The 25,854-nt window shown below is 38.6% G+C and overlaps 2 protein-coding genes across 7 annotated transcripts in view; both read right to left on the reverse strand.

The window, feature by feature from the left end:
* Nucleotides 1-6,776: 6,776 nt before the first annotated feature.
* LEO1 (LEO1 homolog, Paf1/RNA polymerase II complex component) lies at nt 6,777-18,949 on the reverse strand. 4 transcript variants are annotated; one of them, XM_050903576.1, is made up of 12 exons: nt 18,892-18,949; nt 16,957-17,682; nt 16,592-16,696; nt 15,748-15,842; nt 14,937-15,082; nt 13,423-13,507; nt 12,989-13,083; nt 12,570-12,704; nt 11,831-11,966; nt 11,333-11,519; nt 10,963-11,060; nt 6,777-7,056 (listed from the first exon to the last, which is right to left on the reverse strand). In XM_050903576.1, the coding sequence occupies exons 1-12, from the start codon at nt 18,947-18,949 to the stop codon at nt 6,988-6,990; spliced, it is 1,935 nt and encodes a 644-aa protein (XP_050759533.1). In that variant the 3' UTR covers nt 6,777-6,987. The 4 variants fall into 4 exon arrangements, with proteins under 4 accessions (XP_050759533.1, XP_050759532.1, XP_050759531.1 ...); XM_050903575.1 differs by having other exon boundaries at nt 6,777-7,060; XM_050903574.1 differs by having other exon boundaries at nt 6,777-7,060; nt 16,592-16,699.
* Nucleotides 18,950-20,055: 1,106 nt separating this feature from the next.
* Nucleotides 20,056-25,854, reverse strand: part of LOC127020452 (tropomodulin-3) — a 28,033-nt gene continuing 22,234 nt past the window's right edge. For all 3 annotated transcript variants that reach the window (XM_050903020.1, XM_050903023.1, XM_050903022.1), the window contains exon 10: nt 20,056-23,162. In XM_050903020.1, the coding sequence (XP_050758977.1) occupies nt 23,131-23,162 (32 nt within the window). In that variant the 3' untranslated portion in view covers nt 20,056-23,130. The remainder of the gene's footprint in view (nt 23,163-25,854) is intronic.

Below are 25,854 nucleotides of genomic sequence, written 5' to 3' on the forward strand. Positions count from 1 at the left end.
TGGCCGTCAAGATAAAAATCAATATATTCCCTATGTATATCCCACTATCCATGACTAAACATGACTGCAAGAGAAGAAAGTGCTCTTGAGTTTAGCTGAAGATACAATCCTATATTGGAACACTTTGACTCAGTGGATAGCGATGCCTTAAGGGTGCTGTGCTCGGCTGGACTTCTCTTTCCTAAACTGAAGGTTCAACAAGCTCACAGAAACTGACTGGGCGCCAGAACTCGCTACCTGTTACGATGCTGCATTCCTCGCTCTGGGCTCTGATGGATCCTATTCCAAACCTGCCCATATGGCAGCTGTATTGCTGCTTGCTGGCTCGTTCTGTAAATTCTTGGAAAAGCTTCAGTACAATCCTGAAATTAATACTGACAGTGACCAGGCACATCCTGTAACTGCACGCTTCATTGGGTGCTGAAATGAAGACCAGTTTGTCTTGATAACGTCAGAGAAGAGAAGAGCTAGTAACAAATTTCTGTGTTTTCTACTGAAGATACTTGTCTATCTTTTTCTTCCCAAGCATGCTTTATTTGCACATCCTACTTAAGAAAAAGAAAACTTATTTTCTCAGGGAATCTGATCCCCCTCTTACCTGAAACAAATACATCTTTTGTTTTTATAGCAATGCCTAGTCCCACAGTGACAGGTCAAGGCTGAGTTAGAGTTTTCACTGTACAACACATTGCTTGAGTCTTTTACAAACCTACCATAAATACTCACCAGGGACTATAACAGGCTTTATACACCCTCATTAGATGAATAGACAGATTTTTTCCTTAAGACAGCTTTCACGTCCTAGACTGAGTGCCTATAGTTCACTGGGTTAAGGATCCTGTCTGTTTATTCTGGAAGCTGACCATTTTATCTCTACAATACTTTAGCTTGGGTTGGCTATCCTTCACCGTAAGCCCGAACACTTCTGAAAGTGTCAACCCTCCTTAAAAACCACAGGCCTGTCAAGTCAACTTGCTGACTTGAAGGTTGCCCCCCTCTAAATTGATTTCTATTCATTGTTACACATAGACCACTGCAATGTACATCTTGGGTACAGTAGACCATTTATACATAGCTGGACTGTTATAAAACTTACATACTTTCCTGAAACTGTAATTTGAAAGTTTAGCCTTCATCAATTTAACTCTTTTTAAAATACAGGAGGTTGCTACGGGATTAAATGTCTTTACTGTAGGTACTGCAAGAGTCTGATCAGTGTCCCATGTTCTCCCACTAGGTTTTTCTAAATGTAGTTAGTCCCAACATAAGAACGTGTCCCCGTCATTTTCAGAAGACTGATTTAAGAATGCAAACATATTTGGGCCAAAATTTGCAGTCCTATGAAACCACGAGCTTTTTACATTAGACTAAGACTGTCTATGTTCAATAAAGCACTGGTATAAGTTCCAAGAAGAAAAGAGGAACGCCATCTACGTCCCAAGGCAATTCACAGAACTGTTGGAAAGAATAACAGACAAACATTTTCAGTCAGTAAGCTACCACTCCACCATTTCTGTCCTTGTTATTTAAACCTCGTTTCATCATCAGACATGAAGCTGTACATGATCATCAATGCTTCTCAAAATGACAGTAGGTATTTTGCATTTTTTTCCAAAGGAAGAATATTCTCATTTCCTTTCCTCATCACCAGAAAAACCTGTACTGAGAGAAACAACACAGGAAATTCAATCCAAAAGACAAATTACTGATCTGACATACATACTGTAGCAAGGTGGGTATGGAAAAGGGGTAATAACTCAAGTTGTGTTAATGTTAATGTAAAATAAGGTATCCTCTAAGAAAAATGTGAAAGATCTATCTTTGCTTAAAGAAAGATACCTTTCAGAGTCTAAATTAACAGTTTCCCTTAAACCAACACAGATTAACTTGCTTGCAAGAAAGGAGAAACCCCCTAACATTATCAGGTGTGAATTTGGAAAGGCGCAAGCTGCCTAGGGTAAATTTTAAATTGCAGAACCGTGATTTTGGCACTTTAGCTTTTTCCAGTTACTTTTGAGAGGGAAAAACAAGAAAAGAAAAAAACAACCAACCAAACCATGTTTTAGCCACAACACTTTGGCTTGATCCTTCCTTATCTTCTCTGGGATATACTCCTCCCTTCACAAATATAGCATAGTCCAAGTAGCAGTTTATTTTAAGCTGAAAACTAAGACTAGGAGATAGCAAGCTCACACAGTTTAAACACAGTTACCTTATTCTATACCAGTAAACAGGCCTCAAAGCTGCAGACACTAAACACGATCAGAACCAACACGGGACCAACAGCTATAGCAGGATTCTAGAGCTCAAAATTACATGTGAACGCTAAATACAAGTGTACTAAACACCTGAATGGAAGGGCTGGTACTGCTCTTACCAAAACCCTAATGTTTATTTCCTTTACACATTGAAAATCAGACTGCTCCTTCAGTATCCATGTAAATTTTCCAAAAATGGATTTATCGTAAGATCAATAATGAGTCTTATTGTAAGAACCTGTCCTGTACAGAATGTTTATCATACATCTTTACACTTGATGAAAAAAAAAAAAAAACCTCAGAAAACTGTCAAATTACCAGGCTAAGATTAGCATCTCACTTCCACAGTTATATTCTGAAGTGAGGTATCTTGCAAAGAACAGGAAAAGCATGAAACAATATAAAATGAGACATAATCTGACTCAGTCATAGGATATAAAACAAGAGGGTATGTTAGTTAATACTGCCACTGTTTTATAGGACTTCATTTATCTTTAATTTACAGTAAATAAAGAATACAACATGGATATGATTCCATGACTAACAATAACTGCACGAATGCTACTACTTCCCAGAAAATTTCAACATAACCCAGAGACATGGAGTTACACTTGTTGGTAAACAGGCTCTACCACCTCTCATTTCTTCAAGACTAAGCCTTAATGGAAAAAAAACCCAGACCAGAATAAAAACCACTTTCTGAAGTTAAGCTTCCACTTTAATAACTTATTTCTTCCAAATATCAGCCCAGTAAACTAAGATTCATAGGCTCTTAAAGCATCAAAATACCCTTTAAAAACGACCACCAAAAACCTCAAGAAACCAAGTCTTGTCAAAGGATTTTTTTTTTTAATAAAAAGGCTTTGTGTCAGAGAATCATTTCAGCATAGATTTACTTAATTTTATGTTATTTTCTCAACTACTTAGCTTATATAATTCCTCAGAATGCCCAGGAGTTTTAAAGCAATTAAAGATCCAAGCTAGTAATCAATACCAGTTTGCAGCTTTTTTGCAAGTCTTTCATGTCCAGACAAGTATTAAAAAACCCCAGCTCAAGTCGAAGGGCATCGCTAGGCAACAGTAGGTATTAGTCACATTGCTCTCCAAGGAGCACTTCCAAGTCAAGCCACAGGCAAGTTCCTGAGCGTTAGAATAGCCTAGCTAAGTTTCACAAGTGTAAGACATTATGCTTCTTACAGCAAAAATTAAAAGAACATTTATCAGAAACAAACCATCTTCTCAATCATTCCCACGTAAAAATCTCTATACATTCCACAACACCCAGAGGGCTTGATTAGCAGTCTAATGCTGTTAAACAAAAGCACTCTACTAGAATGGGCTGACACCGAGGACCTCTGTGCCTACTGGCTGAGAAATAAATACCCATGACTTCATAGGAAAGTCACCATCTCGTGTTTAACACATTCCTCAGGCTGCAGCTTCGTATCAGAGCTGAGCTAAAACTTGCTGCCATATACAGGATCTGTCCTGCTCCACCTCTGCTTCCCCTTGCACCACCTCAAGGGACAGCTGACTTTTCAATGTGCCAGTTCAGGCAGCTACACCAGTAGAAAACTATTCACTTCTTTCTGTATGGTCAGCGTAAGTTGTCAGAAGAAAGGCAAGTCAATGTTTACCTCTGCCAAAGAGATCACCCTTCCCTGATGCCCCCCAAGTCACGACCACACCAACTTACTGAGCTGGCTCTGATGCTCACCTGGCCAATAAGGCAGTGCTGCAGGCGTGCCTGGCAGAAAACACAAGAACTCAGCAGAAAAGAAATTTACTGATAGTTTAGCAAGTTGACTTACTGAGCTGGGCTAGTTATCGCCAAACCTGCTGCTAGGAAGAACGAAGGACTGCATGAGCAGCTGCTCCTTGCAGCGGGCACTCCCCAATCCATCAGGTGTGCTGCAACATGAAATCCATGCCAAGTTGCACGGCTAGGACGGAGAAAAATGGCTGGTGGAAAATGCTACCAGGTACTAGAAAGAAAACTCCACATCAACAACTGGAAACCAGGATACAGTTGAAGGATATACTTGAAACAACAAAACTATATAGCCAAGAACAGCTTTCAGCAACTGTTTCAAGAGAATTTATCCTACATCCTGCCACTAGCCAGAAAATCCAGTACTCACACAGCTTAATATCAGCTCTTCAAAGAAATTTTTCTTTGTTGGAAGTTGTTCAAATCATGCCCTTTCTGGAAGAAGTATTCTGACCAGTCAGTACAAGAGTAAACACAGTTCAATCCACATTCTCTTTCCTTTGGCTTAATATTTTTAATTTGGGTAAAATGAAACAATTCCAAGTAATTCTCTCATACTTGGAGGCTGGGAAAAGGGGTAGCAGAAACTGTCTTTGAGTTAAATAAAACTATACATTACACTCACAACTAAAAAAATACTGTGGATAAGGCTAAGTTCATTCAAGTGACTTTAATTACATGATTGTTAAACCAATTTAAGCTGACAAAACACTTTCTAAAATTCCACGTTTAAATAAGCCTTTAAAAGAGCAATTTACAAAAGACGACAGTGTAAAAAATTACTTCTTTTCATCTTTGTAATCCACAAAAATCTTCATTTTTGGAAGCTAAAGTGGACCACTTACTTAGTAAAGGCTTAGTCAGCATCAAACCTATGAAAGTGATTAAAACATTTTCACTCTTAGGAGTGTAGTAAAAATAAAAATACCCAACACTTCAATTAAACTGACATAAAAGCAAACACATCACCAGTGCAATGGTGGTGTATTTCCACACGCCAAATTTGTTGTTTAAGAGGTATCTGCGAGGGTTTTACATGAAAGTACAGCATGTTACATCCATACAGAATGAGTCCCTTTCTAAACAGCTGGCTTCTTCCTGAGAAGATTACAAATGGAAAGCAGGTAACCTCATGTAAGGAACTAGTCTCCCAGCAGAGGTCTAAACTAAGAGGATTACAGGGTCAAAATTCCAGCAGATGGGGAAAGGTTTTATCTGCACATTAAAGAGGCACAGGAACTCTTAGATAGCAATTTAATTATAGAAAAAAAGACCAGTTTCTCAGGCACTCAGACTTCCGAGTTGAAAATTTTCACTTTGTTTTCATACTTGCAAATGTCTACGCTGCAGTCAGCTGCTCAGCAGAATATATTACACAGGCAGAGCTCCGTCCTACTGCAGCTAGAACGCTTCCTGTACCTTCCAGGCAGGAGAAATGGAGGTAGAGTATTTTGACAAACTACTAGCCTAATTAAAGATGACAAAAGCAAGATGTCCAGGTCGAAAGCTGTATCTCAAAGAGCCAGAGAATGTCACAAGAGCAAAATGCTCACTATGAGGCACTTGCACCCTTCTACCGTTTTATAAAAAAGCAGAATTCAGCTAGGCAGGAGAGAGATGGGTAACAGTCCTTCTTACGTAACTATCAGCTACTTTATTTCATCATATGTAACACAAATCCACATAGTAAACTTTTCACAGCATCAGTCAATGGTTTTGTTTAAAGAGGCATTAAGCTAGTTCTGTTTTCTTTCTGTTACCTTTTTCAAGTCGCATCCAAACTCTGTAGGACTGTGTGAAAAGTCAGTTTAAAAAACCAACACAGATAACATCTGAATGCTCTCTCACCAACGAGAGAAACTACATATGGGCTATTTCATCTCGGAAAGAAAGTGTGGAAAAGTTCAGATATTTCTTCTAGCCTTTCCCCACTTTACAACTGGTATTGCATAATCAATAAGGTGTTTAGAAATAGTGTAAAAGCAGCAACGATTCTGTCCAGAACATTCTCCTCCAGCAACCTCCCAGCTAAAGAAACCTATTTATAAAACCAACCAGGAACAATACGAAATAGCACCATAAGGATTATATGAGATTATGAGACACTATTATTAGGATATATTTTTGCATTGTGGTTCATTTCACCTTTTAAAGGAGACTTTCATCTGTGCTGGCAGAAATTTCTTAGTTTTGTTTAAATAAGTGCTTTTACTCTGACATTTACATCACTAGCATGGGCCTATTATTATTGTTATTGTTATTATTATTATTAACGCTCAGGCAAGGCGCGGATTTTCATTCTGGACTTCAATACATGAAAAATAAATGTCTTATGTGATAGTGTGTCAACTATTCTAATGGCAAGAACTTCACAGTTTACTCGAACATGATAAGAAATACTTTCAGTCATCCAAATATACCAGCATAGTAAAGTACTGTCCACAGTCAACAGGAAATAAGGAATATCTAGGAAAAACACAGAATTGTACTGTACCACTCATATTCTTCCAACCCTTCCATACAAACAGCAACCTAAATCACCATACCCTTGTCTGGCAAACTTATCATTTACGCATTCTATAAAGATTAGAATGGTTTCTCCTAATGAACTCAGTAAAACCACTGATTAATTCACTTGGATAACCAGTTACAATTCTCAAAACTGAAATGTACTGTGCAAGATAAAAAACAGCACTGTGATGATCCCTGGTGCAACAGTTGCTGCAATAAGAGAAAAATCTTAAAAAGTAAGAGGAAGTCAAAAAACTTTATTCACACCAGAAACGCAGACTTCAATGGAATCTTCCTTTATCAAAATAACCCCATTATGGTTACTTACATCTTTGCTGTAAGAGAACTGTACAATATATATATAAATATATATATTTAAAAAAAAAAAACAAACAACTTTTGTGCTTCCTTAATATTAATCGTCATCTTCTTCCTCTTCATCGCTGATCACATATTTCTTATGCTTCTTACTTGCTTTGTCATCATCCTCTGCTTTTCTCTTTCCAGAAGGTTCACCTTCCTAAAGGCAAAAAAGGACAAAAATAAACCAACATACTTCAAGCTAAAATAAAAAACTGAGAAGAACAACAAAAAGACCTCAACGTCTATCTTGTAAGAAAAGAAAAATTATTAGTTCTAGTTTTTCCATGTTGTGCTACTGTGCTGCAGGACTGCTTATGTATCAGTACTTTAAATTCAGCCAACATTGCTACTAGTCTCAAACTCCAGCCTGAGAGGGTCCATAATACAGCTGCGGCTCCATTTACCTCAATGGACATGCAACCGTATCTGCTTCAAACTGAACTATGGCATGGAAGTAATTTATGTCATAATCTGGATTTATGGCATGTGCAATATCATTCTCAGGAAGTCTTACGAGCATGGGTAATTCCTAGAATTTGTAGTGAATTTTTCAACATGCAGAAGCCTTCCCTTCAGGCAGCCTGTGTAGCTTTGCTAAGTTTTCAGACTACTGACACTTCTATGCCCTAAATTAGAGCTGTTGAAGCAAAGAAGAAATTCAGTAAGTGGGTAGGCATTTTGTTTGTTTGTTCATTTAAAAAAAAAAACAAACCAAAACTAAACCACTCTGGCATAAAGGAAAAAGACTGATGAGAAACCGCTAGTACTGAGAATCAACACCACAGTTTACAGTCCAAGAAATATAAGAGTTGAGGAGGCTTCAAAGAGCTGGTCAAAGGAACTCAAATCATTGAGTTAATTACCTGTTTGCAAGCAATACCATAATGACTTTTATAGGGTGGATGCCCAATTTTTAGCACCTAAATACAGAGTCAACAGGTTGATTTTTATTCCGTGTGCATTTACACCAGTTCAGTTTAAATCATCCTTCCAGACAAAATTTTAAATGAGAATGCTATGAAAATGTTTAATCAAACTACAAATCACTAGTTGTTAATGCAAAACCCATCAATTTTGACATGAAGAACAAGTGGTAACTCAATTACTGTTTAAAAAGAACAGTATCTTTAAAAATACCCTCGGGTCTAAGTAACCTCATCCCTTTTTCCATTTGTTGGTTTTGTTTTTTGGTAGGGTTTTTTTTTTTAAAGCAACAAATATTACTTGGATTTTAAGAAGCAGCAAAGATTGAGTTTCAGAACTCTAATGAATAATTTTTTATTCAAAGCATTTTATTCTATATTAACATATTAAGTTAGTAGAGTGAGAATCTCAGGAAGGAATTTTAAGCATGGAAAACAGGAATTAGTAGGGGTGGGAATCTCAATGATAGCTTCTTCCTCAGAACAAGCATTCTCTTGTAATCTAGCTAGGCTATTGTTAAATGATTAATCTTCCTGTTTAGCAGGATATCCCCATTAACTACAGTAACAGTAAAACTACTTGCTGTGTGGTGATCAAATGTATTAATAATAGATTGACAATAGTTTTCAGTAATGGTAACAAATTGTTATCAGGACAAAGATTTGTGCTGTGTTGTTGACTGACAGCACATAAAAGCAAGTCTGTGTACAAGGAAGTCCGTGTTTCACGTATGCAGATACATATTACAAATACCATACCTCCTACGTGGTGACTGAAAGTAAGTAGTTATGCATCACTGGGGATTTTTCGTAATACTGTAGCACCCCTCTGTGGCCCTGATGGGCATGTTACCTTTAAGTCATGTAATTTTAAAATGGAGACTATCGCTCCTCAAGCAGCAGAGAAATGCTGTTGACTAGACCTTTTCTTCTGAGAGACTGGAATTGCAAAGTCCTGACATTGCTGTATCATGAACTAGCACCTAGTAGTGTCTTACAAATAAACAATTCAATTTCTACTAGCAAACACTAACAGAGCTCACAAAATTACAGTTTTGTCTACACGCCTCACTATGGCTGTCTCCAGGATTACTGTCATATTTTCTGAAATATTAGATTTTCCTCAATGTATAATAAAAAGCCAGAATCTATGTCTTTAAAAGAAAAACTAATTTTTTTTCTGCTTCATATTACAATGCCTATTAGTGCAAATACTCAGCTGACAGTATAAGAGGAGTAGTGTCACAGCAGCAAGAACACGCATTCAGAATGTAGCAAACATCCAACAGGCTGGGAAATAAGACGTGCCTCCCGAGAAGTTTACAGGAAGCACAGTATAGAAATGCAAATGAGAGCAAACTTACTCCTTCAAAAATTAAGATTTCTTACATTATAGGGGTGTGTGTCATACCGAAAACTATGTCCTATATCGGTCATTTAAACACAACTTTGGAATTTCAGCAGCTGTGATTACAAAAGTCTGACATGCGTTCATTCACTAGAAGGACACATAGCAAGCTACGCTGCAAAATTATTCTTTTAAGAAGAAGTTTTATTATGGAAGCCTCTAAAATTCAAGAATAAGGTTCTAGCCACTCCAGCAGCTATTAGAGTAGCACACTAGCTATGACTGTAGGAAATCAACTGAAAGAAATTTTAAGGCAATAGTTAAAATAATCTAAACAGTTAAAATAATCTCTTAAAGGAAATGGTAACATAAAGCATTAAAAAATATTCCATAAGCTTACACTGACCTACTCAAACTTGCCTTTTTAAACTTCTGCATGATATTCCACATATAAACTTTTAAATAAAATATAATTTACAGTAAAAGAGGACAGGAAGATTAATCAAACTAGCATGCCAGTGTAAAAACATCTCTCATAACCTACAGGGTAGTATTAAGAACCTATTAAGCTAAGTGAGTTTGTATTTATCAGTCTGCCACGTAAGTGAAGGCGGCTATCAGCAGAGCTCCGGTGTGACCAAACTACCACTCCTAAGCCATGCTTGGCTTGAGAGAAATGCAAGCACAGCTGCAACTCGGGGCTGCACTATATTGATTAACAGCGAGATTACAGAATACGGAACTGGTGATGTCTAAAAGGAAGCAAACTAATGGGCTACTAAAACCAAGTAGGCCAAACACCTGACCCAACCCAACTCCCTCTTGAACAGGGCAGTGGGAAGCCAGGGAGCCAGCGTCAATTGCCATTTGTCATGAATTCCAAAATTCCCTCTTCTTTCAGCTGCCCGAGGTACACAGTAAATGTCCTACGGCTCTTTGCCACAGAAGAAAGAAGCATTTTACAATGAGGAGCAAGGATCAGGAAAACAGACTACACAGGTATAGCTGATATAGGACAGAGTCCATATACTTCCTGGTTCCACTTCTACCACTGGATGAAAATAGTGAAGTTTTAATCTCAGAAATGGTATCTGTCAATTTTGAAAAGTGTTACACTGCAGTGCTGTATCAGAAGAAGTGACATCCCTTGAAATGAACTAAACCTCAAGACGTGATATACACAAAGATTCATTTGCTTATACCCAGCAGTGATAAATTAGAAACCAGTAAGATACAATTTTAGGAGAGGAAACAGCACTACTGCTGTAGCTAACAGTTAACTTGATCATGGCCTAATGTTTAGGATGACACTTGGGTGATGGATAACGCCTATTTAGCAACAGACATTAACACTTTGTAACTCAGTTTTTAAACACTTCTATTTAAAAAGAGCAGAAATACTATGTGAAAATGCTTTCGCTATTTCCATAATAAACAGGAGAGGACCACGTAGCTTAGGAGACAACACTGTACTAGGATTCAGATATTAAGTCTTCTTACTCCTTGCATAATTTTGGTAAAGTCATTTTACATAACTCTGCATAAATTTTTCCATCTTTAAATCAGCAATAACAATAGTGACCTCCTTTGGGAATCAGTCAGGTCTATGAACCAATGCAGTGTATGAGAAATCGGTGATTAATTACCATGGAAAGCATGCCAAGTCAAATAATACATTCATCACAGCATAAATGAAACTACAAAAGTCTCAGCTTTAAAAACTAGATTTAGTGCAGGAAATGTTCCTGACTGAAAATGAGTAGCTTAAGAACAAAATCCTCTTCTTACCTCATCACTAGTAAGTTTCTTTGCCTTGAGTAATCTTTGTGTTTTATCTTCATCTGAGCCTTCATCACTGTCAGAAGAGTAGATTCTAGCGCGTTCCTCTACAGAGAAAAATGAAAAGACAAATATTTATCTTTATCTGAAATTGGTGAGGAAGAGAGAATATTAAAAATAATCCTCTTACATTTAGTCCCACAAAACGCTGGCAGAATCTAACTCCAGAGTAAACAAAAAAACCTCATACGAACTGAATTCATGTCTCCTGATGTATCAAATGAAGTGGCAAAATACAATCTTACCAGGACTCTCCTGTAAAATTAACCCATCTGAATCACACAGGGCCTACTTACATGCTGTTAAGGTTTATTATTACCTCTGATGCCACCTTTGTATCTGTTTTTGATAGCTGCTAGACTGATTGCATCATCTCCCTCATCCTCTTCATCATAGCGATCAGGTTCTAAATAATTTGCACTCAGACCACGCTGATGCTGCTTCTCCCGCATTCTTCGCTGCTGAGATTCTCTACGAATGGAAGCTCTTAATCTCTCCTCTTCTTTCTGTCCAAAGAAAGAAGCAGTATATAAAGACTGAGGGGAAAAAAAAAAAACCCCAAACAACTCAAGAGCACCTCGTATTCTACTGTAGCTTTTGAAATAATTTCACAGCCGTGTAAAGATTGTACATTTCTGATTTTTTTGTAATCTGTAAGGTTAAGCAAACTGCACCCATGGCTAACAACTCTTGTCTGTATCTCCAAAATACACTCTGTTTTTCATAAAGTCATAAAATGTTCAGAAATGTTCAGCTATATTGCAGTTGTGATTTTTTAGATTAAATCAGCAGATAAGAGAGTTCCATGCCACACTACCTTAATCATTTCTGTGCGCTGAGACTCTGGATCACGGCCTGCCATTGGCAAAATACGAATTTTCTGGGTCTTTGAACATCTATCTGCCAGAGACAGAGTCATCTTCCTGTGAGTGGCACTGTCCGTAGAGTGTGGCCTGTTAAAAAATAGCTATGGGTTAAATACTTCTTCAAGGAACGTATCCATTTTTAAAGGACAACAGTAGGGCCAGTATACTTAAGATTTCAAAGATTCATCTGCACAAAAGTAAAAGCATCATCCTTTTTTTTTTATTTATGTATGTGCATTGTAACAGCTACTGGAGACTTCAATTCCTCTCTCAACAAACCATCTGCAGTCCATTACCAGCCTAAATAATCATCCTCACATTTCACATCAATATCCCAAGATGTCATCATCATCTTGATAGCAACTGTGCATCAGAAGAAAGGTTAATTTCAGGGAATATTAAAATTCTTTCTGATTCAGATGAGGACTTGCACTTAAAAATGCAAATTAAAATATATATAAAAAATACATGTAGCCTACCTATTGCAGTGAATGGCATATTAACCTTTCAAACTGGGACATCTAATTTAGGAAAAATCTTACCGAAATACTGACTTTGGTAAACAGCACATTCTTGTTGAACAGTTAAGCTCTGAAGGTTTATGAACTGGTATCTCTAATCTTTACATACTAGTTACAAAACTTAATTGCAAAAGTAGTATCAACATTTGATATAGAATAGCATGTTTACCTGAAGGTTAACTTTGTCTTGAAAACAGCCTGTCCTTGTAGACCTGTCCCTTGTCTGATAAACAAATGGTTGTGGTCTCCTTGAAGTGGCGCCTTGTACACATCAAAGACCTCATTGCCCAAGTGGAGAGACATGCTTAAAAGAGATTCATGTATCAGTTATTTGATAAAGCCACTACAGTCTATTTTTTGCCACATTTATAAATGGAGAAAGCCTTCATGTTTCCTTTTTATATATAGCCAATAATTATATTTCAATCCAAACTAAGCAGAGCATAAAATTTTCAAAGCACTGAGACTAAAATAATTTCTGCTGTGCAGAACTGACATAAAAGTTTGTCGACTTTCCAATTTTGCACGCTATGGCATTTCACTGTAAGAACAACTGTATTCCTTCAATAGCAAAAAGTCCAAACTAACCTTCCATCTGACCATTTGACTATCCGTGCATTACTTTCTCTGATCTCATTCCCTTCCTCATCTCGTCGCATCCGCCATCGTATTGTGTTTTCTACCTGTGGGAAAAAAAACAAAACATTTTTTCTAACTCATAGTAAGGAATACTGTGGTAAAATATACTCTATATACGTCAAGAATTACAATTAGAAAGGCTAGATAATTTGCTGCATGATGCAAGGAAATGAAAGTGAAAGGTATCGCTTTTATAGGTGAAATGCAGCTCTCAAGCTTTTTTTTAATTTACTACTAAAATGGATCAAGTTTCCTCAGTGCTGAACTGGTCCACACTTTCATAATCTGAACCACAACTCAAAACACCATTCTAAAATACCTGAAATAGACTTTGAAAAATGTGGCTAGATGTGTAAAAGAGAAAAGGAAAATTAACATTATACCTTGAGTTTTAACCTAGTTCTACCCTCTTCATCAAGCATCTCCTCATCTTCAAATTCATCTTCGTAATACTGGGGATCAAAAGGTCTGCAACAAATTATATAATACAGTCTTTATTCTTCTAAAAATGAATCCAGATTATTCTAGAGTTGTGCAAAATAACAGGTGCTTGAAAGGTTTAAATTATACACCACACTCAACAGGAGGCATTACAGCTGTGAGATAGCCATTTCTGCAGTAATGTAATTTACTGCATTGATTCTGCACCACAGGAGGCCTCCCCAAGTGTCTTCACTACCATCCATTACAGCCACTTGAACATTCAGACCCTCTAAATGGCTCTAGCTAAAGAAAGCAAGTCTGCCTCAGAAAATACTGCTTCCTTAGTATCAGGATGATGAGGTCAGGGTTAAGTCTGGAATAAAATATATACAATATAGTACAGAGAAAATAAAAGGAAAAATTATCATCTTATAAATGTGGTGAATTAGGGATTTTCTAAGAGCACAATCTTTGTAATTTTTTTATTTGAATCTCAAAACCAACCAAATGGAAAGGAAGATGAGATTGTTTTTCCTCTCTTCCTTCAAAAAACCCGATGATTGGGGTGGGAGTGAGTGGGGGAAGGCCATTCCCTAGCCTCCTTCCTAATAGTTTCCAGGCTGCTGCAAGGGAAAGAAGCGATAAACAGACTCTGCTACTGTACAACTCTATTTTCAGTCCTGTCTGACCCCTAAAGATCCCCAACTTCTCTCACTGATTACAGCCACTAACCGAATTCTTAACAGTTCTCTCCTGAAACAGTCTATAGCATGAAAGCCAGGAAGAATGATTTAACTAATGTATAACAGAAACAATGCTACACTGCCAACTAACAAGACACCTATTAAACGATGCAATAAAGTTCCTTAACAAAACACTCGACGAGATGGATTTAACAGCAATTTACTAGAAGTGCTGAAGGTGGGCTTTAGAGCCAAATCTAACATCACAAACAACTCTAGTAATTTATTTTGTTTCTCCTTATGAATTCCAGAAAATTTCTTTAGCTTGGGTTAGGTAAATAGGACAATGAGTAACCAGCCTCTTCATAGTTAAATAATACACTTAGCACACACAAATAAAAAAGGGCTTATTCTAAAATTCAAAATTATGTTTTTATCACTCAAAACTGCATAAAGATCCTGTGCATTTGGCTTTCACATCTCTGAGAGCCTGAACCTATGTTTAAAATCCAACTGATAGCATGTGCTTTCAATGAAGTCACATTTTTGTTTGGTTTTTAAAGACAAAAAGTTATTCTATCAAGCTGAAACTCAAACTCAGAAGAAAATTACTCAGCACTTGATTAGATAACAACAATAGATATTACCATTGACTGATCACAACCAAAAGTGTGCATCTTAATTTCAACCATTTTAAATCTGGCCACCATATTTAATTGTATTACTAAACCAAAAGCAATATAGGGAAACACTAAAAAACCTTATCAATCACATATTTAATGTGCAATTACCTGGGCTCCACGCTAAGGAAGTTGGGTAGCTTCACAAAATACAAATCATTACCCAAGTCTGTGTTTACTTTTGGTATTTCTACCTCTATTCTAGTCTCTGGAATAGGCTCTTCTTCCTGCTGTTCTTGACTCAGTCCATTCTCATCCTAATGAAAAAAAGGAGAATAGGAGCACAAGTGAGAAAAGTCTATCTGGCTACTGTTGCTCTACTAAGCACTTACATTTTGCTTAAAGAAACGTAATCCATATGCAGAGAGAGATCAGGAAGGTTTGGGTAAAAGAACTTGCACATTTTCAGTGAAAGCAATTCAATTCAGCATTTTCGTGTGCCGCTTAAAGTGATTTCAAACACCAGTGCAAACTCAAGAGACCAAAGACAGTAAGGAAACAGCAAAGGAGCTGACATACAGTTTTCAGCTAAGCACTGGAGAGTAAATGGGGGACAACTTTTCCCAGATAAAAAAAATACTTTTATGTATTACCATCAAGACACAAAATGAAAATATTTGTCAAATAGCTGTACTAAGGTACCAAAGACCTTGTATTTTACTTGATGACAATCAAAACTACTCATTATATTTCTTGCAAGTACAAAAAGTGGAGCAGGAATGGGGGAAGGCAGATAAATGAATCCATCTGATATTGCTACGTATAAAACTTTAATAATTCTTTTAGCTAGGGCAAAATTATCTGTAATGCTTACTTAATGCTGGTACTCGCTTTTTCACTAAAATCTTATCAAACCCAATCACTGTTCTACATTTCAGAGTGGAATGGCATGTTAATTATTTCAAAAGTCAAGTCTACTCACAATGGGCTGTCCTGGAGTTGGTGGCTTGTCTTCTCCATCACTCCCTGAGGAAATGTCATCTGCACCTCCAAAGAGATCCATGACATCTGCATGCTCTTGAGTAGAAAAATTACTATGTTAAAAAACACATATATGTGCACACACCCCCCTACATACAAGCACACTCACAGAAAAAAAGATTAACACATCCTTCACTTTTATTACCACTTAAAATCACCTACAAAGGCTAAAAATTGCGAATGTTTATGAAGCACACATTATTCTCTTATCCTGAAAAAGTTCTCACGTTATTTTTAAACTAAGGATTCAAGGTATGTTTTCCTGGGAAGGCGCTATCAAATAAGAGAATCTAGTTGAAAAATGGCAACAGAAGAATTAAGAGTATAAAATCATCCTTTACTCAAGTAAACAACTTAAATATACGTAAACAGCAACTTCATTATGCATTTTGGAGGTTTTACTTCTCAGAAGAATCAACACTTCTTTCTCAGCCAGCTAAACATCACCAAAACCAGGATAGGTTCTCTGGGCTGCTCTGATTAGAGGCACCATTTCTTAACATCTTTCAGTAAAAATGTGGGAAACAACATTCGCAAAAGAAAAGCTCCGTCTCTCATGGAGGAAACTGAAAAACTAATAGAGCTAACTAGAGATAATCAGCAGAAGTACAGCATGTACTTCCCCACACAGAATTCTTGCTGTGCTGTTTTGTTATTTCCATGGCACTATAGTTACACCGTATAGCAAGCGCTATCAATTTTATCGAATTCTGTAGCAGATGAACGGTGATCTTAAGATGAGGATTAAATGAAGCAAAACCCCGCAAAACAATGCCACCGTTTACCTTTCTGTCCTTCTGTATCACTGTCCACTTCTGAATCTGAAGCAATTGGTTTCTTTCGCTTCATTCGCAGAACTTCATCTTCGCTATCACTGCCCCTTGCAGACTCTACTGAGGAGCATAATTATTCTCAGCAAATTAAAAATTTTGTTCCACATATTTTAAAATTCCTTTGTATTAATAAGTTGATTCAGATGAAAAGGAATTTAAAAGTGCTGCATAAAAAAACATTACAAAGGTGACTATAGTTGAAAGCTACGTGATTAATGCCTTTACATTGAAGTCTGAATCTTTTCAGGCCAATATAAATGAGACAATAAAGAGAGATCAAACCAGAAGCAAATCATTACTGCTCTATTCAGTCCTACCAGATTTATGCTCTTGGTCCTCCTCATCGGAGTGCTGGGCCCTTTCGTCATCGTCAGAGTTCTGCATCTTCTCCTCGTCAGAGTGCTGGGCCCTTTCATCATCATCCGAGTTCTGCATCTTCTCCTCATCTGAGACCTGTGGCCTCTCCTCATCATCGGAGTTCTGCATTTTCTCCTCGTCTGAGTTCTGGAGTCTTTCCTCATCATCAGATATCTGCGGCCTTTCATCTTCATCAGAGTTCTGCACTTTCTCCTCATCGTCAGAGTTCTGCTGTCTCTCCTCGTCATCAGAGTTCTGCTGTCTCTCCTCGTCATCTGACTGATCGCTTTTGTCCTCCTTGCCCCACTTCTCATCCTCTGAATGTGCTTTTTCAGAACCATCTCCCTCTGAATGATGACTGCCTTCATCTGACCCATGCCCGTGATCATCCTCCTCATCATCATGAGCAGCTTCTGAAACACTGTGCTGGTCCACATCTGACTGATCATTATCTTCATGCTCAGAATGTCCTGAACCTTCAGAGCGATTGTAGGATCTTTCAGAGTGGTTGTCACTCCCCGTGTGATGGGATGCCCCTTCATCCTCACTATCGTCTCCAAATAACTCCTTATTACTAGGTTTTATTGCCTCTCTGTCATCATCCTGGTCACTGTCGCTTCCAGAAGCGTTACTACCAGAGCCAGCATTCTCCTGATCAGAATCAGATTCAGATCCAGAATCGGAATCTGCAAAACAAACATCACCCTTTCAAAAGTTAAAATGTCCCTACAAGGATGCACATAAGATGATGGGCATTGCTTTAAAAAAAAAAAAAAAAAAAAAAAAATCCAAAAAACCCCCCAAAACCCAGAGAGAAGCTATGGAGAACTGTAAGAACGAACTACAAAAGTTACCTAGAACAATAAAATAAAATGTGTACTAATAAAAGCACAGCCAGTGAAAGACACAATGTAAAATGATGGATGCCACACAAAGTTTCAAACCACAAGCTATTATCTAAGATTCTGAAGCTGTAGAAAGAATAAGCAATTACACAAAAGTAAAGAAAATAAAATTTGAAATAGCGAGGGCTTAAAATAAGTAAATACGTATGTATGGCTTATGAGATCCTACAAATCTAAAACTGTCATGTCTTTAATCCAAGTTAGCTGTCTTAGGTACTCTGACATGTTTGTTACAATGGAGTTACTCTTGAATGCTGAGCTTGGTGAATGCCATTTCAAGCAGGAAAAAAAAAAGGAACATCTGCCTTGAAAAATAATTTACAGAAATTGAAACAAGCATTTTAAAAATATACAAATGACTTAAAGCAGGAGGTGTTCCAGCATTTTTCTTTAGATGCTGATGACAGCTAAAACTTTTCCAGATAACAAGGGGCAAACAGGAAACACACCTTGTTTTCACGATCTCAAATCCAAACAGCTCTAAGCAAGCATGTGATTAAACGTTACCAAATTCAGAGGTAGGCTTTGCTTTTGTTTCCCATCATGAGTTTTCCATGGCCGCGGTGATGCAAAACAGTCACTACAAACCGCTTTTTCATGGAGTCCCAGCTGTGAGACCAGGGTCTTTCTCTTAGGGCACGTACACGGGAGCGCACGCACCACCGCAGGGATCAGGACACCCTCACTGCAGCGAGGCGGTTTTAAGTGGCGGGTAGCTACGCGAACGCGGTCGGCGTTGCTCTCTGGCCAGAAAAGCAGGCGTGCAAAGGAGGCCCGGGGCAACGCCCGCTGCCTGAGCAACGCCGCCAGCAGGAGGCATGTTAACCCTTAATCCACGGGTCAGCACCACCCGCCCGCGCCGCTCCACCTCCCGCAGGCCTGAGGGCTGCGGGAGGGGACGAGGCAAGGGAGGGCGGCGCGGCCGGCGCCAGGCCCGCCTGCGGGGCGCCACCGAGCCGGGAGGGAAGGGGGAGCGCGGCGCCCCCGCACCTTTCTGCTCAGCCTCCGAGTCGGCGTCGCTGCCGAAGAGGTCCTCCATGTCGGCCATGGCGAGAGAACGGCCCCGCCGCCGCCGCCGCCGCCCCACAACGGCCGCGCGCCCACGGCCACACCACCGGCGCCGCTCAGTGACGCAACTACGGAGCGCCGCACGGCCCCGCCGGCTAAGCCAGGGGAGGAGGAGGAGGAGGAGGAGGAGGAGGAAGCACCTCCTCTTAAAGGGGCCGCGCCTCACGGCGATTACCCCGGACAGCAGGCTCCGCTGCCATCAGTGATAAAGGCGTGTCGGCGACAGGCAGCCGGGCGGTGACTGCGATCCCCCCGAGGAACCGGGAGCCGTTTATTAACGCGGAGCGTGGCGTTGCGAGAAAACAGCGAAGGCGGAGTTGGTCACAGCTACAGGCAGGCGGTCTGTCAGCGCCCCCAGGCCTGGAGCAGTCGGGAAGAGGGCAGTCGGTGGGCAAAGGCCGGCAGCAAAACGACAAATGAGAGTGATGGCTCTGCTCCCTGCCGGCACTCGCCCCGCCAGCTGACTAGCCGCACGCAGTGTTACTTCGTAGTAATACTCTCTCTTTAAGTACTAGCACTTGCTGGGTACAGGTCACCCTGCTCTACTGACGTGTAGTTTAAATACAAGTTCTCCATCAGCTCCATGCTTGCAGACCACACTATTATTAGACCTGGCTCCTGTTTCTTTGACATTGATATTGAGGGGGAGATGAGCTCAACCCACCCATGTTTCTATAGGTGAGACACTGCACACGCAGCTGAGACAGGCGGAAGACTCTTATCCACTGTGTCGAAGAAAGGGATCATAATTTGTCTGTACCTGTACACCTTCCCATTGCCAAATGTGGCTGAAAGAATCCTGCACAAAGCAGCCTAATGTCCCACCCCATTTCTTCCTTACTCGCTTGTATGGATTGAACAGGCGTGACAGTATGCCATCACCCCTTTTATGGGCTCTTACACATCCTTCTGCTGCCTGCTGTGTGAAAATTGAGTTCCACATGAGTAGCCCTTTACTCCCAGAAGTGCCATGTGGTCGGTCACTCACCTACTGAAGAAGAAAAAGTAACGGTTTGACATAAATGCATGGGTCAACTTTAAGCATGTCAGTGTGCTATTTAAAAGAAACAAACAACCCCCCCAAACCACAACAAGAATACAGTACTTTAATCATCCATCCAAAACTTTTACTGGTTTACAATCTGACAGCATATAGTGCTGATATGCTAAAACACTCAATTCATGTTTCCTCAATGGAAATTTAAATTGAACACTTCCTCGTTTGTAGCTTACAAACAGTATTACTCAAGCTGTAGAGAGAATGAGGCTTTTTCTTTAACATACAACAGTAAATAGATAATTGCTTTGGAATAGAGGCTATGTTTCCATGCTTAGCTTGGAACCAACAGAACCAATGTATGTGGTCATTTAATTTCTGCATTAAGCCTGAAAAATAATCAAGAAGAAAAAAGTATCACCTCTTTTGGAAAAAAGACCTTGTGTTTATGGTAGCTGGTTATCAAAGTAATACCACTTTTGCACTGAAAAATAATGAAGTCATACACAAGATCTCACTACACTTGATTGCATCAGTGTTCACTTTGCTTATTGAGACTGTTTATGATTCCTGGCTACCGACTGAATTCCTTCATTTATTCCAAAAAGGATACACATTGTAGGCACAAAAGTGATTGTTGTAACTGTTTCATGCACCATGCCAAATGTCTTGCAACAATTTGGAGGGCCAAACCCTTCTGATTGAAAAAAACCTAGTTTTCTATGCCCAGCCTGTCAGATATCTGTCCTGAAAGCGCCACCAAGCAGTCAAATACTTAGCTGCTGTTGACAGAGCTAAACCAATTATTAAGGTCCACTACTATCATCTGTGACAGGACACCCGAGAGTTGCAGCTTAAAAGCCCCTGCCTTTGACCGGAATACAAATCATTAAAGCAGCTAAACTTGATTTAACAGAGGAAGGGATTTGGGCTATCATTTCCATAATCCAGCCTTTCATTTTTCTCCTTCATCTTCAAGTAGGAGATAACTGCCTAATCTTGTTAGATAATGATAAAATAAATCATCATAGAATCACAATACATGAACAGATTCCATGAACATGCAGCCCTTCAACAAATGAAGGAAGACATTACAGCCTGTTTTTTGACACAAAATGATTATGGTGCCTAGCAAATAAAAAGTACAGTACAGCTTTAGGCAACTCAGCACATGACATGCTTTGGCCATGTTTATACAGCACTGTCTGTAAAAAGACACTTGTGATTTTATGCATACCATGTAAGAACTTAAATTTCAAAATCTAAAAAGTCCTTGAAAAATTACAAAAGCCAAAACCAAAAGAAGCCCTTTTTGTTACCAGTCAGATCACTTCTAGTTGTTTCAAAGTTATAGTATGTATAGTCTTTGGTTTTAACAGAAAATTAATTCTGACTTGCTTTTCAGAGCACACATTGATTTGTAATTGTAATAAAAGGCCGATTTTGAAATAGGGAAAAAAAAGTTCTTCTACAAGTATAAACCAGTTATATACATCCTCACTGAAGGCACTATAGTTTAAAATTCTCTGTACAGTTGCAGTAAAATTCGAAGTCACCTCTGGAATAAAGTCTGTCTTTAAAGATCCAAAACAAGATTTGCAGCAAATTACAACATGGGCACAACATCAGAGAGTTGCCCTGTTAAACTTTTATAGTATATACAACCTGATGCAAAAATCTCAGTCCAATATGTTTTCTATACATAAAATGCTCATCGTATTATGATCCTTTGATGAAAACAGTTGTCAGTTGAATTCTCTGTTGCTATAAATATAGCCGAGCAGTCCTTTAGAACATTTTTGTGAGTTTATGATCTCATGACAACATTGAGCAAACTAGTACAGTACAGCCCAAACAGACCTACACCAAAAAGCCTCTAGATTTTCATATTCTTTCAAAGAAGTCTACTGTGATTATGTACAGAAGTTGAAGTGATTCTTGTTACCTTATTAGTTTTCTTAGATATAGAACTTTAATAATTACTACGCCATACAGATTTGACACTGCATATTGGTTAATTTCTGCATGTCTTACGTAGTGTTTCAACATCAAGACATAAGTAGAATAGAAAAATCCTTTCTTAAAAGTGTTACTTCATTGCTTTATTAAAAAATGATAGATTTATATGAAGTACTAATAGCTTAATGCAACAGCTTGAAAAAAAAGGATTTTTCCATTTGCCAGCAGCTTAGGACAGTGGTTTTACAGTTAAGGCTGCTTTTTCCTGTACAGAATTAAGCAGAACTTAAAAAATGCATGTCCACTACTTCTAGAGAAATTGATACTTATGAATGTAGATAAGGATTTTTAAACAAAGAATATAAACTAAATAATGCTGATGAACACATGAATTCAGTCTAAAAACATATCCAGTTTAGATACAGAGCAAGATACAGTTATGGGACCTTTTGAAAAAGACTTTAAGGATTTAGGTGTAATAGAAAAACTGTCATTTTGCAAGGCTCCTACTTTTTGTTTTTTTTTTTTTTTTTGCAAGGCTTCCACTTTTTTATTAGTCCCTCAAATCTCTTGGGAGAAGTCAGCCAATTTATTTTTGTTTGGTTTAAAGGGATGTCTTTAAACTTAATCACAGTATCAAGAACTAATAAAAAATAAAGTAGAATTACAAATAAGATAGCTGTGAACAATTTCTCTTCAGTGCATATGAACAAGGCTGAACAGCTCTACACAATGGATCCAACTGTTCTGTGAAGAATCCCTTATCACTAATGCATTGTTTTCAAGAATATACACACCCCTCCATGTAAATAAGCACCCCCAGATTTTCTAACAAACATTTCAGTTTGGTCATTATCTGCCCAATGGTCTTGAATGTCCCATTCTTTGACTACAGACAATTATACCATTGATTTGCAATTACAGTTTTAGTAGAAAGCACAGCCGAAGTCTTGAAGTACAAAAAAGTTCTTAAAAAAACAATCAAAACCTATGGTACAGAGACTGGTGCAGTTACTGTGTCTCAATCTGAAAAACGTGATGCATACCAGCAGATTATTAATATAGTTTTGCTTTAAAAAGAATGGAGTTTCCAGTCTTTTCCCTTCTAACCCAGGTAAATGTAGTCCAAAATTGCCAAAGCCCACAGTGATGAGCATGCCTTGACGACCCTTGAAATCTCCACACAGTTTTGGCAACAAGATCTGCTAGTTGTCTCCTTCAACCCTTCTCTTGCGAACTGTAACAATAGAGTACGAAAAAAAAAAAGTTTTACTATTTTATCATTGTAACTACTTTTCATATTTCTACAACGTCAACAGTTACTTTGCCGCATGAAGTTTCACATAGTGCAACTTAAGGTAATTAACACTTACTATTATCCATCGTTTTAAGCTTATGCCTTAGCAGTGCTTATTGCGTTATTCATTAACAGCTTCAAATATTTGTGAGGAGAGACTGGTGGGAAACATTAATCATTTTATGTTTGGTAAGCAGATTTAGCCAGTACTCTTTTTTTACATTGCAGTTTTCTAGTGGTGGAGAATTAAGTTTACAGGGCTTCAAAAGAAACAGTACAAGAGTTTCACAGTATATCTAATACAATTTATACACTTTGCAAATAAAGATGTTACATTCAATAGCTTAAAATATTCCATTTATTAATGAAAAATATTCAATTGTCAGAAAATGCAAGAGCAACAAAGATTTGTGAATAAAATCACTAAAAGCTCACATGCAGTTTAGACTTCAGAATATGCAAGACTGACTGAATGACTGGAGTTTTACTCAATATTTGTAGTATTTTTAAGTGATATTTTCTTTTTCCCCGATCAAATCGTGTTTTCTGTGCAGACATAACAAATGAGGCTAAGGGTCTTAGAAATTATATAGGGCATCTCTGTTTTGTTTAAAAAAGTCAAGCAAGCACACCTATATAAGAAAGTGATTCTGTTCTCAAATCCATTCATTGGAAATTACGCAGTTTTACAGATATTTGCAATTTGAATTGATCTTCTTTACCTTCAGATCAAGATAACAGAGGGAAAACTTTTTTGTTTCCCATCCCTCTTCCTGTCTCAAGAAATGCTTTAGATACAGTCTAAAGAAACAACGAGAATAAAATCACACTAGAATTTTACTCTTTACAAAGCCAATGTATTGCTCACTTTGAGAGTAACCCATAGACTTATCTTCCTTTGAATCCAAATCGTTTTCATCAGTGACAGAAGTTATGCATACCTGCTTTCATCAAATCGCAAGAACAGATGGAAGTTTCCAACCTTAGACTTCTCCAATCATGCAGTTAAAAGCAACATGTACACGGTTTCAAAGAAAAGGGAAGTAGTACAACACAGTGTGAACAAGGGAGAAAGATGTAGACTATTGTTTTAGAAGAAACGTACAAAGACAGAAATGAGAGACTTTGAACATCTCAGTTTTCAGTGCTCAATACCCAACTGGGTATTCAGAGTAACCTGTCTCTGTAGCGTCAGGGCTGGAGAGATGAAAAGGTATTTGCAGAAACTTTTACTTGCATACTCCAGACTAAGAAAGCAAAGAAAAAAAGGCAAGATATCAATAGAAACATAGATTTCCAACAGTCAAACACTAAAATGAGAACTAGTGAAAAGAGAAACCTTAAAAGACAGTAGAGAGACACCTGAAGCATTATGATGAAAAAATAACTAGTTTAGAATCTATTTTGAGAAACAGTTATGCAGTGTCTGAGTGCCTTTCTTCTCTCTCTATGCTCTATTCTGTTGCTCCTCCTCCATCTCTTTCAGATCTGTTCTCCTCCACTTTAAACTTTACTCAGAGGGGAAGCAGATCTTTAAACCAAATTCCAATTTCCTATGTCATTCCCTCTAATCTATTCCTGAATGTGCTGGTTTTGGCTGGGATAGAGTTAATTTTCTTCACAGTAGCTAGTATGGGGCTGTGTTTTGGATTTGTGCTGGAAACAGTGTTGCTAACACAGGGATGTTTTCATTACTGCTGAGCAGTGCTTACACAGAGTCAAGGCCTTTGCTGCTTCTCACCCCACCCCACCAGCGAGGAGGCTGGGGGTGCACAAGAAGCTGGGAGGGGACACAGCCGGGACAGCTGACCCCAACTGACCAAAGGGATGTTCCATACCATAGGATGTCACGCTCAGCATATAAAGCTGGGGGAAGAAGAAGGAAGAGGGGGGGACATTTGGAGTGATGGCGTTTGTCTTCCCAAGTAACCGTTACACGTGATGGAGCCCTGCTTTCCTGGAGATGGCTGAACGCCTGCCTGCCGATGGGACGTGGTGAATGAATTCCTTGTTTTGCTTTGCTTGCGCACACAGCTTTTGCTTTACCTATTAAACTGTCTTATCTCAGCCCACGAGTTTTCTCACTTTTACTCTCCTGATTCTCTCCCTCATCCCACTGGGGTGGGCGGCGGGGGAGCAAGCGAGTGGCTGCGTGGTGCTTAGTTGCCAGCTGGGGTTAAACCACGACACTGAACTACCATTACTACTAAACTGCCTGGCCCATTTTCACGCTGATGAGATGTGTAATCCTTACCACAAAGCATCTAAAGCCAAAATGTTTAATTAAATGGAGTTTTAAAATGTAATTCTATTTAAATAGATGGACCACATTATCTTGTTGTAGTTGAGAGATTCAAGTATTTGACATTATTATACAAACAATTTCCATTCACATACTATATTACTAACCAATTTTCTGCTGGTCCATTCAGTTACGATTCCAACAGATGAGCTCCAACAAAACTTACTGCAGCAAATAAAGATGCCACTGCTACCAGCTACCTTTAAGAGAGGCAGGGAAGGCACCTATATATGAACAGAACCATAAGGGAAGAGATGACCCAGTCCCAGCCTCTGCACAAGAGAGTATGTTCAGTTTCCTTGCTCAAGCAATCCAAATGAGACTGGGTGT

Source organism: Gymnogyps californianus, chromosome 11 (genome assembly GCF_018139145.2).
Source record: "Gymnogyps californianus isolate 813 chromosome 11, ASM1813914v2, whole genome shotgun sequence".
Lineage (NCBI taxonomy): Eukaryota > Metazoa > Chordata > Aves > Accipitriformes > Cathartidae > Gymnogyps > Gymnogyps californianus.